The sequence below is a fragment of the Chlorocebus sabaeus genome, chromosome 8, assembly GCF_047675955.1.
Source record: "Chlorocebus sabaeus isolate Y175 chromosome 8, mChlSab1.0.hap1, whole genome shotgun sequence".
Taxonomy (NCBI): Eukaryota; Metazoa; Chordata; class Mammalia; order Primates; family Cercopithecidae; genus Chlorocebus; species Chlorocebus sabaeus.
In genome coordinates this window covers 37,666,379-37,684,488 of record NC_132911.1, presented here as the reverse complement: position 1 = coordinate 37,684,488, position 18,110 = coordinate 37,666,379, and the positions used below count along the sequence as shown (strand labels likewise).

The 18,110-nt window shown below is 47.0% G+C and overlaps 1 protein-coding gene across 1 annotated transcript; it reads left to right on the top strand.

Annotated features, from left to right (window-relative positions):
- The first annotated feature begins 6,692 nt into the window (after window positions 1-6,692).
- Window positions 6,693-12,519, top strand: GOT1L1 (glutamic-oxaloacetic transaminase 1 like 1). Its single transcript, XM_007962178.3, has 9 exons — window positions 6,693-6,902; window positions 7,910-8,091; window positions 9,049-9,160; window positions 9,414-9,523; window positions 9,743-9,835; window positions 9,930-10,080; window positions 10,894-11,059; window positions 11,546-11,688; window positions 12,277-12,519. Exons 1-9 carry the CDS (start codon window positions 6,788-6,790, stop codon window positions 12,450-12,452), a joined length of 1,248 nt encoding a protein of 415 aa, XP_007960369.1. The 5' UTR covers window positions 6,693-6,787; the 3' UTR covers window positions 12,453-12,519.
- Window positions 12,520-18,110: the final 5,591 nt, after the last annotated feature.

Here is an 18,110-nt window from a genome sequence, read left to right as displayed (position 1 = left end):
GTCAGAGGAAGGTGAGGGTGGAGCCAGTCACAACATCCTCTGGTGTTTGGCAGTGGGATCATCCTCGCCAGCTTCCATCAATTCATCTTTTTTTTTTTTTTTTTTTTTTTTTTTTGAGACAGAGTCTCACTCTGTCGCCCAGGCTGGAGTGCAGTACTTGAGAATCTCAGCTCACGGCAACGGCAACCTCTGCCTCCCGGGTTCAAGTGATTCTCCCGCCTCAGCCTCTTGAGTAGCTGGGATTATAGGTGCTTGCCACCACACCTGGCTAATTTTTGTATTTTCAGTAGAGACAGGGTTTCACCATGTTGACCAGGCTGATCTCGAACTCCTGACCCTGTGATCCGTCCTCCTTGACCTCCCAAAGTGCTTGGATTACAGGTGTGAGCCACTGCACCCGGCCTTGAGACTGAGTTTCACTCTTGTTGCTCAGGCTGGAATACAATGGCATGACTTCAGCTCACTGCAACCTCCGCCTCCTGGGTTCAAGTGATCCTCCTGCATCAGCCTCCCAAGTAGCTGGGATTACAGGCATGTGCCATCATGCTCAGCTAATTTTTTTCTTTTTTCTTTTTTAATTTTTTTTTTTAGTAGAGACAGGGTTTTACCATGTTGGCCAGAATGGTCTCGAACTCCTGACCTCAGGTGATCCACCTGCCTTGGCCTTCCAAAGTGCTGGAATTACAGGCGTGAGCCGCCGTGCCTAGCCATCACCAACTTCCTTCTTGGTGGTGCTCTGTGCTGAAATCTCCAGCCTCCCTGTCAGTTACAAGAGCCACCTGATATCCTTTCAATAAATTCCTCTTGGACTCAGCCAGAATTAGTTTCTGTTGCTTGCAACCAAGAATCCAAACTGATACTGAGAGGAATTAGAGGCTTGACTCAATGAACGTTCTTTCCAACTTCTCTCTGCATCTGCATACAGTTGGCGTCATTTTTTCTGAGTTTCTTGCATGTTAGAGACCAGTAGCTTCTGGAAGCTTTAGGATCATTTCTTTATAGTTCTATGACTGGAGAGTAATGACAGGTGCTTTTTCTCGTCTGACTCCAACAGAAAATCCCAGGAAAGTACTCCGAAAGGCCAGGCTTGAGCCACATGTCTCTTCTCAGAGCAAGCACTGATCTGAATGCTGGTGTTCTCTCAAATGTGTATACTGAAACGTAATACCCAATATGAGAGTGTTAAGAGGTGGGGCTTTTTGGAAAGTGATTAAGCCTTGAAGGCTCCACCTTCATGAATGGGATTAGTATCCTTATAAAAGAGGCTGGACTGATGAGAGATGGGAACTTGGGGCCACAAGCATGTCATCCCCTTTTATTGGCTGGCCAGCTACCAGGCAGAGCCTCTGGCATGAGCCAACTTCCCTCTCCATTTACCTCTCCTCTCCTCCCACTCCCACTCCCCAGCCCCCCGCACTCCACATAGCCTGCAGTTGTCCAGAGAAAAACCTCTGTTCCCCTCGCTGCTGCGACAGTACTGAGGACCTTGGAATTTTTACCAGGTTTGAAAGTGTGAGGCCAACAGACCAAAAAAATAGCTATTAAAAGATGGTCTTTAAGAATTTAATGGGCTGGGCGCCGTGGCTCATGCCTATAATCCTAGCACTTTGGGAGGCCGAGATGGGTGGATCACTTGAGGTCAGGAGTTCGAGACAAGCCTGGCCAACATGGTGAAACCCTGTCTCTTCTAAAAATACAAAAATTAGCTGGCTGTAGTGGTGGGCGCCTGTAATCCCAGCTACTCAGGAGGCTGAAGCAGGAGAATCACTTGAACCCGAGAGGCAGAGGTTGCACTGAGCTGAGAAGGCACCACTGCACTCCAGCCTGGGTGACAGAGTAAGACTCTGTCTCAAAAACTAAACAAGCAAACAACAACAAAAAAGAATTTGGAGGCCAGGCTTAATGGCTAACGTCTAATCCCAGCATTTTGGGACTTGGAGGCAAGAGGATCACTTGAGTCCAGGAGTTTGAGACAACCTGGGCAACATAGTGAAACACCATCTCTACCAAAAATTAGAAAAATTAGCTGGGCCTGATGGTGCACACATGCAGTCCTAGCTATTCCAGAGGCTGAGGATTGATCCTGGGAAGTTTGAGGCTGCAGTGAGCCTTGGTCTCGCCACAGCACTCTAGCCTGGGCGACAGAGTGACATCCTGTCTCAATAACAACAATAATAATAATCTGTAATGAATGATGCAGCAAACACTGCTGACTGTCTTCCCAGGATCCCTTCTCCCCTCTCCCATTCCTAAGAGCACCTGGAATCTCAGGGGGAATCTTTCTCGGCTGGACACCACCCTAGGCTCTAGGTGGTTGGTTTAAACTGACCAAATATTCCATTCTCAGCCGTGGTAAGATTAGGGATGGGCAAGGGACTCAACTGAAGCCAAGGAGAAACGACAAAGGGGCCCAGGGAATTCAGGAAAGGAAAAGTAAACGTTTTATAAAGGAAAAATCTCAAATATCAGGACCCTTCCAAACTTCTTTTTTTTTCTTTTTTTTTTTTTTTTTGAGACAGAGTCTTGCTCTGTCACCCAGGCTGGAGTGTAGTGGTGCTATCTGGGCTTACTGCAACTTCTGTCTCCCAGGTTCAAGCGATTCTCCTGCCTCAGCCTCCATAGTAGCTGGAATTACAGGTGCCTGCTACCACACCCAGCTAATTTTTGCATTTTTAGTAGAGAGCAGGTTTCACCATATTGGCTGGGCTGGTCTCAAACTCCTGACCTCAAGTTATCTGCCCACCTCTGCCTCCCAAAGTGCTGGGATTACAGGTGTGAGTCACTGTGCCTGGCCTAATTTTTGTATTTTGGTAGAGACAGGATCTCAAGTGCTTGTAATCCTAGCAGATGGGGAGGCTGAGGTGGGAGGATCACTTAAGGCCAGGAGTTTGAGACCAGCCTGGGCAACATAGCAAGATCTTACCTCTGCAAAATTTGTTTTTAAAAAAAGGGGGCTGCCGAGAATTCTGTTGTATGGATATCACTATTAATTTAAACATTCTTTCAGTAATTGAAATTTGGTTTATTTGCAGACAAAACTGACATGTAGATTTCCTTAAGTGTGTATCATTTCGCTCATGTGCCGCGTCCCATCCATCATCCAAAGCTTTTTTCTTTTTTTTTTTGAGACGGAATTTCGCTCTTGTCGTCCAGGCTGGAGTGCAATGGCTCAATCTTGGCTCATTGCAACCTCTGTCTCCCTGATTCAAGCAGTTCTCCTGCCTCGGCCTCCTGAGTAGCTGGGATTACAGGCACAGGAGATCATGCCTGGCTAATTTTTGTACTTTTAGTAGAGACGGGGCTTCACCACGTTGGCCAGACTAGTCTCAAACTCATGACCTCAGGTGATCTGCCCACCTCAGCCTCCCAAAGTTTTGGGATTACAGGCGTGAGCCACCGTGCCCGGCCCCATCCACTTTTGTTCTCACACCCATAGTCAGCCAGAGAACTAGCCTGAAGCATCCAGGACAGCAGAGCCAAGGGGACGCCAGAGAATGAAGCTGGGGCCCTGATGATAACTGAGTCCCTCTGGACTGAACTTCGACTGAAGTCAGATGTACCCTGGCCTGCCCAGTTAGGTGCCAATACATTCTCTCTGTTGCTCAAGCTGGTTTGGACTAAGTCTTTTTAAAATTACCTGCAGCATAAATGTTTCTCATTGGCACACAATAAAATCCTTACAGCTGAAATGTTAAGTGAAGAAAGTATGATGAAAATGACACATAAATGTTGATAGCAATTACCTTAAAATACAAGTGTCAAAGAACAGAAACCAGATAGAGGTGCACCTGGACTGAGGTTATGGATTAGTTGTAGGGAATTTGTGTGCTTCGTTATAATTTTTTGATGCTTTTGAGTTTTCTACAATAATATGGACTACTTTCATAATCATTTGCCTCAAAACATGTTCCCTGGAAGCATAGCCTGAGACAGGGGTTCCGGGGCATGTGACTTAGGGAAGGAGTGCCCTTCAGGAAGAACCTGGAAGGGAGTGAGGGAAGCAGGATTGTGAAGGGGAAGGAACCAAGCAAGGATGTGGCCTCAGGTCAAGTCTAGGCTTCGCCTGGTTGGGGAATGGGCCCTGAAGTGTAGACTGAGCAACAGAGGTGAACCAAGACAAGGAAGTTGGCCATTTTTCTTTTTCTTTCCTTCTTTTTTTTTTTTTTTTTTTTTGAGACAGAGTCTCGCTCTGTCACCCAGGCTAGAGTGCAGTGGTGCGATCTCAGCTCATTGCAACCTCCGCCTCCTGGGTTCAAGCGATTCTCCTGCCTCAGCCTCCTGAGTAGGTGGGACTACAGGAGTGTGCCACCATACCTGGCTAGCTTTTGTATTTTTTGGAGAGACAGGGTTTCACTATGTTGGCCAGACTGCCCTCGAACTCCTAATCTCAGGTGATCTGCCCGCCTTGGCCTTCCAAAGTGCTAGGATTACAGGCGTGAGCCACCGCACCTGGCCATTTATTTTTATTTTTTGTTATTTATTTATTTATTTATTTATTTATTTATTTATTTATTTATTTTTTGAGGTGGAGTCTCGCTCTGTCACCCAGGCTGGAGTGCAGTAGAGAGATCTTGGCTCACTGCAACCTCTGCCTCCCATGTTCAAGCAATTCTCCTGTCTCAGCCTCCCTCCCTACAGGTGCCCGCCACCATGCCTAGTTAATTTTTTGTGTGTGTTTTTAGTAGAGACAGGGTTTCACCCTGTTAGCCAGAATGGTCTCAATCTCCTGTCCTCGTGATCTGCCCGTCTTGGCCTTCCAAAGTGCTGGGATTACAGGCGTGAGCCACCATGCCCGGCCTTTTTTCTTTTTTAAAGACAGGATCTCACTCTGTCAACAAGGCTGGAGTGCAGGGCCATGATCATAGCTCACTGCAGTACCACCACGCCCAGCTAATTTTTAAACTTTCTGTGGAGATGAGGGGTGTCTCTATGTTGTTCAGACTGGTCTTGAACTCTTGGGCTCAAGTGGTCCTCCCGCCTCAGTCTCCCAAAGCGCTAGGATTGCAGGTGTGAGCTACCATGCCTGACTGTGGCTGACCCTTTGTATGCCTAAATCAGGCAGTCATTGGCTACCCCTGTCGGTGGGGGTGAAACCTCCAGGTGATCTCTAGGCTAGCTGACTCCTGCCAGCCAAGCGCAGTTCTCCAGAGAACATAGGCATCTAAGCCTTGTCCACCAGCGAAGCAGCAGCTGGGGCAGGACACATTGGTGGTGGTGAAGGCCTTCTGGGTGAGACACCAACAGTGTTTGCAACAATCATTTAAAGAGTTATTTAACATCAGGCTGGGCGTGGTGGCTCACATCTGTAATCCTAACACTTTGGGAGGGTGAGGCAGGCAGATCACTTGAGGTCAGGAGTTTGAGACCAGTCTGGCCAACATGGTGAAACCCTGTCTCTACTAAAAATACACACACACAAAAAAGCCAGGCGCAGTGACTCACGCCTGTAATCCCAGTACTTTGGGAGTCCGAGGCAGGCAGATCACCTGAGGTCGGGAGTTCAAGACCAGCCTGACCAACATGGAGAAACCCCCTCTCTCTACTAAAAATACAAAATTAGCTGGGCGTGGTGGCGTATGCCTGTAATCCCAGCTACTCGGGAGGCTGAGGCAGGAGAATCTCTTGAACCTGGGAGGCAGAGTTTGCAGTGAGCCAAGATCACACTACTGCACTCCAGCCTGGGCAGCAAGAGTGAGATTCCGTCTCAAAAAAAAAAAAAAAGAGTCGTTAAACATCAAAAGGGAAAGCAAGCAAGCAGTATGCAGACTGACTCTACAGAGGCTGGCTCTTTTCTCCCCTTAGCCTCTGCTATCTATACTTACTAGTTGGCTATCATTGAAACTTAACAAATGGCCAGGTGTGGTGGCTCATGCCTGTAATCCCAACACTTTGGGCGGCCAAGGCAGGCGGATCACCTGAGGCAAGGAGTTCGAGACTAGCGACAAAGCGAGACTCTATCTCAAAAAAAAAAAAAAAAAAAGAAAGAAAGAAAGAAAAGAAAAAGAAACTTAACAAATGTATATAGAAGTCTTGGCTCTAGATAACTGAAATGGGACTAGCTTAGTGAGCTGCCAATTACATTACTTCTAATAATAGGATTCTTTATCAAAACAACTGTGGAAGAAAACAGTTCTTGCTTTCTATTCCTTTTTAAATCTGGGGCATTTTGCGAAATGGAAATTAACGCCTCGACTTGCATTGCTGTGTGATCTGGGGTTTTCACTTCTGCACGGGAAGCCCTGCCTGGCTTATTGGCTGCCTGCCTTGCCCTGTGTCTTTTTTTTTTAATTTGTATAAATGTGTGGAGTACAAGTGTAATTTTGTTAGATGCATACATCACATAGTGGTGAAGTCAGGGCTTTTAGGGTATCCATAACCCCGATAATGTACATCATATCTGTTAAGTAATCTCCCATCATCCTTGCCCTGTTGTTGAAGCAGTTGGCTTGTTATTTTGGATTGAGCCACTTGGTGCTAGAGAAGAGAAGGCATTGAGTGAGGGAAACGTGCTTGGGAATTCTGGAGATTGTTATCCTGCCCTGCCCACTCTCTCAGGGGGTTCTCCTCAAGTACCCTGGAATGTTCCCATGGCCCCTGTGGATCGCCACCACAAAGATTATGAGGTTCTGTTGTCCTGGCAACCAGTTGTCCAGCGCCTCTGCATTGGAGCTGCTAAGGTTCCAGGAAGAGGCAGGACTGCCCGGCCCAGCCTTGGAGGAAGACTTCTGGACAGAAACGGAACACAGGAGCAGAGACACATAGTCTTGGCCCCAGTTTCATCTCAGTTATGCCCACCCTTTCAGTGTTCATGGATGTGCCCCTCGCTCACAAGCTAGAGGGCAGCTTGTTAAAGACCTACAAACAAGATGATTGCCCGAACAAGATGTTCTTAGCCTATAGAGGTAGATGCCTAGCAGTTCTGAAGTATAAGACTTAAGTGATGGTAACTGCCTGTAGGAGGACAGTGTTCCCTGCTGCAGGGGGAGAGGTGCGGCCCAAGCTTCTGCGGGTGGAGAGATCTTTTCTTATTAACAGAATTACCCAGTGGGGAAAAGTGCAGATAAGGTCCCAGGTCATTCCATGCTCTCTGCCCTTCTCTGGGGGCTTCTAGGGATTTGGTGAGAGCTATGTCCTCTTCCACAACTCTATGGTTGGGAGCCTGCAAGGCCATCCCACACTTCTTCAGCCTCTTACCTCCTCTCTCTCTCTTTCTCTTCCTGTTCTTGAACCAAGAATGGTTCTCCAAATTGAGCCTTCTGATATGCAACGGGGGCTCCCCACTGTGAAAGTCAGGGTTAGCTTTATTTAGCTTCATCTACCTATAACTCTCATTTTGCATATTATTTTTTTGTTTGTTTTGTTTTGTTTTGTTTTTGGAGACGGGGCCTCACTCTGTTGCTCAGGCAGAAGTGCAGTGGCAAGATCTCAGCTCACTGCCACCCTTTGCCTCCAGGGCTCAAACCATCCTCCTGCCTCAGCCTCCTGAGTAGCTGGGACTACAGGCGCTGGCCACCATGTCTGGCTGTTTTGTATGTTTTTATAGAGACAGGGTTTCATCATGTTGCCCAGGCTGGTCTTGAACTCCTGAACTCAAGTGATTCACCCACCTTAGCCTCCCAAAGTGCTGGGATTATAGGTTTGAGCCACCTATCCCGGTCTTGTATAATTTTTAACTTTTAAAATGGCATAGGTTTCAGCTGTCTTTTTTAAAAAGACAAAAATGATACACATTCACTAACAGCATATTGTTTTCATCAAGCAGAAAAGAAAAGGGAAAGTTATATTTTCACAGGCACCTTCCTACAGCCCCACGGAGTTCAGGGCAGACTTTTCTGTGGGCTGCCTGCAGAACTCAGCCCCGGGGGCCCAAACCAGGCATCTGGAGCTTCCTCTGTGGTTTTCCTCACAGTCTGCATGACAAATGAAGGCCATCCCTGGGTTTCTCTCGTGGTGCAGAAGACCCGATTACAGATTTCACAGGATCCTTCCCTGGATTATGAGTACTTGCCCACCATAGGCCTGAAATCATTCATCCAGGCCTCTCTAGAACTCCTCTTTGGAAAGCACAGCCAAGCCATTGTGGAGAATCGGGTGAGAAGGCGGGCCCTCCCCTGGCTCATCCTGACACAGAGAGTGGGGCTCTGGGTCTGCACAACCTTAAACCCGAAAGGGACCTTGGAGGGCACCCTGTTATTGATAAAGGAGACACCTGAGGCTCAGAGAGTCCACAGCTTTAGCCATAGAGTCAGGATCGGAATCCTAGTCCAGGTATTCCCTCCTCACACTGCTGATTTGAAAGCTCTTTCGAGATACGAATGATCTGAATTGGAGGTGGTGTTAGTATTCCCCTTACTGTTTTATTTTTTAATGTATTATATATATATTTTGAGACAGAGTCTCACTCTGTCACCCAGGCTAGAGTGCAGTGGTGCCATCCCGGCTCACCGCAACCTCCACCTCTCAGGTTCAAGGAATTCTCGTGCTGCATCCTCCTGTGTAGCTGGAATCACAGGCGTGTGCCACCACGCCTGGCTAGTTTTTATATTTTTTGTAGAGACAGGGTTTCACCATGTTGGCCAGGCTGGTCCCAAACTCCTGGCCTCAGGGGATTCACCTACCTTGTCCTCCCAAAGTGCTGGGATTACAGGCATGAGCCACTGTGCCTGGCCTCCATTACTATTTTAGAGTGTTATTTCTATTTCTTTTTATTTTTTAATGTTTATTTACTTATTATTTTTTTGAGATGGAGTCTCACTCTGTCACCCAGACTGGAGTGCAGTGGCCTGATCTCCACTCACTGCAACCTCCGCCTCCCGGGTTCAAGTGATTCTCCTGCCTCAGCCTCTTGAGTAGCTGGGATTACAGGTGTTTGCCACCACATCTGGCTAATTTTTGTATTTTTAGTAGAGACGGGGTTTCACCATGTTGGCCAGGTTGGTCTCAAACTCCTGACCTCAAGTGATCTGCCCACCTCGGCCTCCCAAAGTGCTGGAATTACAGGTGTAAGCCACTGCGCCAGGCCTATTTCTGTCTATTTCTTGATGGCAGGTAGCGGGTGTACATACTGTTGGTGACACTGGTGCCTTCCAGCTTGGGGTCCAGTTTCTCAGAGCTTGGCATAAGGATGCTCGTATAGTTTACATCATCTCTTCTCGAAAAGGTTAGTCTTACCCAAGATGAGGGCGACAGCAAATCCCCGTCCCCTGTTCCTAATCCTCATCCCATTTGCCATCTTCACTGTTATCCCTCATTCTCTGTCATGAGCAAAATGGCAGACAAGCCAAGTTATTTATGTCCTTTTCCTGTTAATGTCCCACCTTCAGCCAGTGACTGTCAGCCTCACACTCCAGTACCTCTGCCTCCGTCTCTCTGTTTCCCATGTACCAGTTAGTGGGGGGGCTGTGTTCCCACAGAACTGCATGGACTCGTCTTCCAGGACATGGGCTTTACAGTTTGTGAATACTCCATCTGGGACCCCAAGAAGCTATGCGTGGACCCCGACATACTCCTCAATGTGGTGGAGGTAGAGGGGCCCTGCTCAGAAACTCCTCCCCAGAGCTGACTTACAGCCTAATGTTCCTCTCCTCCCCACACCTCTTAAGTCATCCAAGACCTTTTCCAGGTTTGAATTTGCCTGGCCCTTCAATGGTAACTAACATGGAGGAGGACTTCACCCCCAAATGCCCTGGGGCCGCCACTCCTGGGTAAAGGTGAAGCCTGATGAGACTGTCTGTACTTGCAGCAGATCCCACATGGCTGTGTCCTTGTGATTGGGAACATTATCGACTGCAAGTTGACACCAAGTGGGTGGGCAAAGTTGGTGTCCATGATAAAGGTAAACCCAATCTCCCGCCCAGCCTTCCTGTCTTTGACTCTCTGCTCTCTCCTCCATCCGTCTCATTCTTTTTTTGTTCTCCTTTCTCCTACAGAGCAAGCAGATATTCCCATTTTTTGATATTCCCTGTCAAGGTTTATACACCGGTGACTTGGAAGAAGATACTAGAATCTTACAATACTTTGTGTCTCAAGGCTTTGAGTTCTTCTGCAGCCAGTCTCTGTCCAAGAATTTTGGCATTTATGGTATGGTACAGGCAGAAGAAGGGAGGGTCTATTGCTGAAGTGGGGCCGCGCTCACAGCAGTGATGTTTTTGATATCTCCTCCTTAGGAGGGAGCCAAGCACTCCAGGGAGAGCACTATAGAGGCAGAAGGGGGAGCACTGAGCTAGAATTTTGTTCTGTTACTCAATCTAGCCACCCAACCCAACTTGACTTAGATCATTTCACCCCCTCAGGCCTCTGTTTCCTCAACTATAAGATGAGAGGGTGGGGCTGGCATGGTGGGTGACACTTGTAATCCCAGTTGACACTTCCCAGTCCCTCCTTTGGGAGGTTGAGGTTAGGTGATCACTTGAAGCCAGGAATTCAAGACCAGCCTGGGCAACACACCGAGACCGTGTCTCTACAAACAATTAAATAAATCAGTTGGGCATAGTGGTACACACTGGTAGTCCTAGCTACCTGGGGGGCTGAGGCAGGAGGACTGCTTAAGCCCAGGAGGTTGAAGTTGCAGTGAGCTATGATTCCACCATTGCACTCTAGCCTGGATGATAGACAGAGAGATAGTCCCTTAAAAGAAAAAAAGGAAAGGAAAAAACAGAAGAATAGAACTTAGTGATTTTTCAATTTCCTTCCTCCTTTAAGACTCTGACTTATGGGTACTTTTGCTGGAAGGAGAGCCTCTGGCAACTTCCCGGAGCCTGAATACCACCCTCGCTGGGCTGCGATGAGGGTGGCTCAACCCTTTATTCTGCGAGGTTGGAGGTTGAGATCTAGGTGAAGGCCTTAGGAGTGGAGGAAGGGGCTGAGGCTGAGGCTGTCTTCCCAACACTGCAGATGAAGGAGTGGGGATCCTAGTGGTGGTGGCAGTCAACAACCAGCAGCTGCTGGGTGTCGTCTCCCAGCTGAAGGGATTAGCCGAGGCCCTGTGGCTAAATCCTCCCAACATGGGTGCACGCATCATCACCTCCATCCTCTGCAACCCTGCTCTGCTGGCAGAATGGTAAGGGTGAGGGCTGGAGCAGGAAGCGATAGGAGGGGCCCTGGGTGCCTGCAGACCTGCTGATCCACAGGATTCAGCAGGGTGCTTCTCTCCTGCCCATGTGACTTTTTTACTCCATTCATTCGTCAACATTTAGTGAGGACCTGATGTATACCAATGGCGGTGCCTATACCAAGGGTTGCCTTAGGGGACAGAGTGATAGGACATTTGTTTTGCACCCAGGCCAGTGTTATCTGAACTCTTCCAGGTTGCTCGGGGAGATTAGACAGCATCAGGGGCTTGCAACTCTGGCAAAATCTGCCTGGGAGCCTCCTTGGCTCGCTTAAATAAATAAGGGATCAAATCTCCCTCCCACTCATAACCATCCCAGAGCCTCAGGCACTCTGTTGGGGACCTTTGAAGGTAAAAAGAGTGGACTGGCAATGAGGGAGGTTTGAGGGCAAGGGGGGCCTCACACCCTCCTTTCTCATTATCCTTCCTTGGTAGGAAGCAGAGTCTAAAAGAAGTTGTAGAGAACATCATGCTAACCAAGGAAAAAGTGAAGGAGAAACTCCGGCTGCTGGGAACCCCTGGGTCCTGGGGTCACATCACTGAGCAGAGTGGGACCCATGGCTATCTTGGACTCAACTGTAAGGGTCTGGGGGCGGGTGTCCCCCTTTCTGACCTTTGGCCTGTATTTGAGCATTAAACTTCACTAACTAGGTGACCAGTTCCTAGCCTCACTCCAGATTTTGATTCTGTCCTCTGGAAAATGGGCTGCTTTAAAGACACCTCTGGACCCCCAGAAGTACCGACACTCCCTATCCTTCATAAACCAGCCTGGGTGCCTGGTGCAGTGGCTCATGCCTGTAATCTCAACACTTTGGGAGGCCGAGGTGGGTGGATCCCCTGAGGTCAGGAGTTCGAGACCAGGCTGGCCAACACGGTGAAACCCTGTCTCTACCACAAGAACAAAAACCAAAAAGTAGCCAGGCATGGTGGTGCATCCCGTAATCCTAGCTACTTGGGAGGCTGAGGCAGGAAAATCACTTGAACCTGGGAGGCGAAAGTTGCAGTGAGCCGACACTGCACCATTGCACTCCAGCCTGGGCAACAAGATCAAAACTCCATCTCAATCAATCAATCAATCAATAGAAAATGAGAAAAGAAACCAGCCTGGGCTAGAGGAGAATTCGAGATGGTCAGTCTCAGGATCTGAGACCTTGTCGTGATTTTAGCCCAGCAGGTGGAATACCTGGTCAGGAAGAAGCACATCTACATCCCCAAGAACAGTCAGATTAACTTCAGCTGCATCAATGCCAACAACATAAATTACATCACTGAGGGCATCAATGAGGCTGTCCTCCTCTCAGAGGGCTCAGAGATATGTCTTCCAAAGGAAAAAAAACCTTGATTGGAATAAAACTTTAGTCTTTGCAAAAATCTTGTGCTGATTATTCATTGCTACAATTAATTTATTTACAAAGCACTTTCTTCGCTTATTTATGAAGCAATGGGCTGGCCTCAGTACAGAGAGAGAGAGAGAGAGAGAGAGAGAAAGGCCCGGAGGGGAAGGGTATATCTACCTTCATTGGCCGTCTTATATTTATTGAGCACCCACTACATTAAGGCCCTGAGCTGGCCGTGAAAGGGAGTACAAACACAGGTATGAACCAGCCTGTTTTCTCCAGACACTTACAGTCTAGTTGGGAGACAAGCCTTAGTCACATAAGACACTTAAGTAACATTTTAAGGCTGAGTGTGATAGAAGTCAGAATGTATAAACAGAAAATGTGCCAGGAATTTAGAAAAGAAATACCTCAAAGTGGGCCGGAAGAGATGGGGAGCATCTCATGAGGAGGTAGGACTTGATTGGGATATTGATAGATGAATGGATTGGATGAATAACAACTAATGGAAGCTGGAAGGATATCCTAGGTCAATAACAGCCAGAGCAAGTGTCACTGACATGATAAGAAAAAATAAATGTTTTATCGGGCATCTACTAATACATGGGACTCTGTAAACCCCCAGTATACCAAGAGGTATATGACAAAGTTGGTGCCCTCCACTCTTGTTGGGGAGACACAATTTATGTGGTTGAAAGGAAAAACTCACTTTTCTCTCTCCTCTACTGGGATTCTCAATTCTGACACAAGATTGTATAGGGTTTTCCCCACACAATTAATTCAGTTATTTGGTGGACATCAGTTGGGTGTCTTAAAATTCAACAGATTATTTTTTTTTTCTTTTCTTGAGACGGCGTCTCGCTCTGTCGCCCAGGCTGCAGTGCAGTTGCACAATCTCGGCTCACTGCAACCGCCACCTCCCAGGTTCGAGCGATTCTCTTGCCTCAGCTTCCCAAGTAGCTGTGACTACAGGTACGTGCCACCAGGCCCAGCTAATTTTTGTATTTTTGTTAGAGACGGGGTTTCGCCATGTTGGCAAGGTTGGTCTTGGACTCCTGATCTCAAGTGATCCACTCGCCTTGGCCTCCAAAAGTGCTGGGATTACAGGTGTGAACCACTGTGCCCAGTTCAATTCAATAGATTCTGATACTATCTACCTGAAGTTAGCATCAAATTCCAGAGGTGAAGGACTCAGTTCTGCAAGACTGTACCCCACTTCAGATGCCAGTCACATATCCAGTGGTGTGACCTGTGCATCTGCTATAAACTGGGGGTTCCTACCACTCCTTCCTTGGGTTTGATAATTTGCTAGAACAATTCACACATCTCAGGAAAATAGTTTACTTACTAGATTATCAGTTTGTCATAAAAGGATACAACTCAGGAACAGCCAGATGGAAGACACACATAGGGAAAAGTGTGAGTAAAGGGGCATGGAGCTTCCGTGGTCTCTCCTCCTGGTTCCCCCTCCCAGTTCCTCCATGTGTTTGCCAACCTGGAAGCTCTCCCAAACCCTTTAGTTAGGAGTTTTTATGAAGGCTTCATTGCATAGGCATGATGGACTGAAACACTGGCCGTTACTGATTAACTCAACCTCCACCCAGTCCCTCTCCTCTCCCCAGAGGTCACGGGTGGAGCTAAAAGGTCCAACGTTCTAATCACATTGTCGGCCCCTCCCACAAGTCAGCCATCCTCATGGGCTTTCCAACAGTGACCTCGTTAACATAAACTCAGCTGTGGTTGAAGAAGCCTCATTAGGAATAATAAACAGTGCTCCTTTCACTCTACACTTCTTAACGCTTGGGAAATTCCGAGGGTTTTGTTTTATTTTTTTGAGATGGAATTTCGGTCTTGTTGCCCAGGCTGGAGTGCAATGGCATGATCTCGACTCACTGCAACCTCCGCCTTCTGGGTTCAAGCAATTCTCCTGCCTCAGCCTCCCAAGTAGCTGGGATTACAGGCATGCACCACTGCGCCTGCCTAATTTTGTATTATTATTATTATTTTTTTTACTATAAATGGGGTTTCACCATGTTGGTCAGGCTGGGTTCGAACTCCTGCTTGACCTCAAGTAATCCACCCGGCTCAGCCTCCGAAAGTGCTGGGATTACAGGTGTGAGCCACTGCGTCTGGCCTCCAAGGGTTTTTACGAGTTCTGTGCCTGAAACTGGACAGAGACCAAATCCATTTCTTATCATAAATTTTAATACCACAATGATAAAAATGTAGCTAACAATAAAAGGTGACATGTAATAAGTGCTAATGACTGTTTTAGTAAAGGGTTAGCCCAGGAGGACTTAGTTACCCAAACCCTGCATATTTCAAGCATCTTCAGGACTGGGCCTCACTGGCTTCTGGGGTATGCATCCAGGCCCTTGAGTGTCCTACCCGGTAAGAATATCTTTGTGGCTCAAGACCTTGGGATGCATCTATTAGTTTGACATCTTGGGACTGGAGACTGAGCAGCTAAGCTCTGTTATATGGGTACTGCATGACTATGTAATTGATCCCCAATAAAAACTCTGGACACCAAGGCTTAGGGGGACTTCCCTGGTTGGCAGAACTTCACACGTGCTGAGAGAATTAAGCACTGTCTGTGTGAATCCACTCAGTGAAGACAACTGGAAGTTTGTGCCTGGTTTCTCCTGGACTCCACTCTGTGCCTTTTTCCCTTGCTGATTTCATTCCGTTGCCTTTCATGTAATAAACTGTAACCACAAGTGTAACAGCTATGCTGAGTCCTGTGAAAGCCTGCAGGTGGCCTCAGAGACCTCCAACACACACGTTCAATTAGATTCAGAGCTGGTTTAGCAGGAAGATTCAGGCAAGCCCATTTTCAGCTTCCTTGCATACCCTGAGGATTGCTCCTGCAGGGAGTACAGACAAGTGATCAGCCTCATAGGGTTGGGCTTGAGATCCCAAAACCTGGCTGCCAAGGTTAGTAGGCTACTGCCTGGAAAAGAAAGTCCCCTTCCCATAGACTGTAATTCTTATGAGAGGTAGCAGAGTGATATGGTTTGGCTGTGTCCCCACTCAAATCTCATCTTGAATTGTAGCTCCCGTAATTCCCACATGTTGTGGGAGGGACCCACTGGGAGATAATTCAATCACGGGAGTGGTTTACCCCATACTGTTCCCGTGGTAGTGAATAAGTTTCATGAGATCTGATGGTTTTATAGGGGATTTCCCCTTTCACTTGGCTCTCATTGTCTCTTGTCTGCCACCATGTAAGACGTGCCTTTGCTTTCCTCCATGATTGTGAAGCCTCCCCCGCCATGTGGAACCGTGAGTCCATTAAACCTCTTTTTCCTTATAAATTAGTCAATCTCAGTATGTCTTTATTAGCAGTGTGAAAACAAGCTGATACACAGGGCATCTGAGTAGAGGTGATTGTGAGGAGGCTTGCAAGAAAGTTCATAGAACAAACATAGCCATCTCCTCTGGCTTCCTGTTTAGAAATGGGTTTTATTTTGAGCCCCTGTATTTGTCCACAGTCTCAGGTTCTTCTTCAGGTCTTCTGATGGCTCCTTTGTCACCAGGTTCTAAAGACTTCTTGTCCCAATGTCAGAATAACTCTAGAGAGCCCTCAGTGCTTGCAGATGGCAGGTTTAAACTATTCTCAAAGGCATACTAGCATGAGGAGATAATTTATTCAGCCAACGTTCTCCCCACCCTCCTGAGCCTAAGACAATAATGGACTCTCATGTTATGGAGGTCAGAAAGCTTTGAACTACTAAAGCAAGACCACTGTTTTTGACCTTTCATACTAGTGGCTTACTTGAGCCAGAAGGATTTCTTGTGTACCCAGCCCAGGATGCTGGCAGGATTTGGCAGAGAGACTGGTTGTCCTCTCAGCCTTTGTTCATAATTGGCTTCCATACCCCACTATTGACTTCACACTCAAGATTCACTTCAACCCTTCTTGAAAGTTTTTTCTACCCAAATCACCTCTTTTTTTTTAAATACAGTTTTAATACAGAGTCTCTCTCTGTCACCCAGGTTGGAGTTCAGTGGCACGATCTTGGCTCACTGTAACCTCCTCCTAACGGGTTCAAGCAATTATCCTGTCTCAGCCTCCTGAGTAGCTGGGATTACAGGCACCTGCCACCAAGCCCAACTAATTTTTGTATTTTTAGTAGAGACAGGGTTTCACCTTGTTGGTCAGGCTGGTCTTGAACTCCTGACCTCAGGGGATCCACCTGCCTTGGCCTCTCAAAGTGTTGGGATTATAGGCATGAGCCACTGTGCCTGGCCTAAATCACCTCTTAAAGTTAGTTTCAGATACCTGGTTACTGTTATTGATTGATTGATTGATTGATTGATTGATTCTTGTGCTTTAGCCACCTGAATAGCGGGGACTACAGGGGCATGCCACCATTCTCGACCAATTTTTGTATTTTTTGTAGAGACGGGGTTTCACCATGTTGGGCAGGCTGGTCTCGAACTCCTGACCTCAGGTAATCTGCCCGCCTCAGCCTCCCAAAGTGCTGGGATTACAGGTGTGAGCCACCGTGCCTGACCTTTGTTTAAAGTATTAATGATTTAAAATGTTTTCTTGTAAACATTTGCAAACACAGTAGGAAGAATGATGGGTCTCCTTACACCCATCATCCAGTGTCCATGATTGCATTGTAGGTAACCTTGAGGCTGCAGTGAGCTATGAAAATGCCACTGCACTTCAGCCTGGGAGAGAAAGTGAGGCCGTGTCAAAAAAAAAAAAAAAAAAAAACAAAAACAAAAACAGACCTGGCACGGTGGCTCAAGCCTGTAATCCCAGCACTTTGGGAGGCCGAGGCGGGCAGATCACGAGGTCAGGAGATCGAGACCATCCTGGCTAACCCGGTGAAACCCTGTCTCTACTAAAAAATACAAAAAACTAGCCGGGCATAGTGGCGGGTGCCTGTAGTCCCAGATACTCGGGAGGCTGAGGCAGGAGAATGGCGTAAACCCGGGAGGTGGAGCTAGCAGTGAGCTGAGATCTGGCCACTGCACTCCAGCCTAGGCGACAGAGCGAGACTCCGTCTCAAAAAAAAAAAAAGTAAAAATAATAATAATAAATAAATAAATAAATAAAATAAAATAAATAAAAATGACAAGAGAATGAAAATGGCACACTAGAAAATGTCTATTGAACACAAAAGGGCCTGGCATGGTGGCTCACGCCTGTAATCCCAACACTTTGGGAGGCCGAGGCAGGCGGATCACCTGAGGTCAGGAGTTGGAGACTTTTAATAGTCCAGTTTCAACAATGGATAGAACAAAACAGAAGGTTAACAAGAAAATAGAAGACTTGAACAACACTACAAACAACCTAGACCTAAAACACGTCTATAAACCACTCCATCCAACAACAGAAGTGCATGTGAACATTCTCCAGTATAGGCCATAAAACAAGCCTCAATAAATTTAAAAAGATTGAAATCATATAAAGTATATTCTCCAACCACAATGGGATGAAATTAGAAATCAGTAACAGAAGGAAAGCTGGGAGATTAATAAATACATGGAAATTAAACAGCATACTCCTAAATAACCAATGGGTCAAGGAAGAAATCACAAGAGAAATTGGAAAATACTTCGAGATGAACAAATGTGAATATAACATAGCAAAACTTATGAGAGAAAGTAAAAGCAGTGCTTAGAAGGAAATTTATAGCTGTAAA

What these genes read in the sequence shown, in the direction of transcription:
- GOT1L1 (XM_007962178.3), top strand. Translation starts at nt 6,788, where the DNA reads ATGCCCACCCTTTCAGTGTTCATGGATGTGCCCCTCGCTCACAAGCTA. An exon ending in AAGCCATTGTGGAGAATCGG is followed by an intron (nt 8,092 to 9,048) that starts GTGAGAAGGCGG and finishes TCTTGATGGCAG; the next exon opens with GTAGCGGGTGTACATACTGT. An exon ending in TGGCTATCTTGGACTCAACT is followed by an intron (nt 11,689 to 12,276) that starts GTAAGGGTCTGG and finishes TCGTGATTTTAG; the next exon opens with CCCAGCAGGTGGAATACCTG.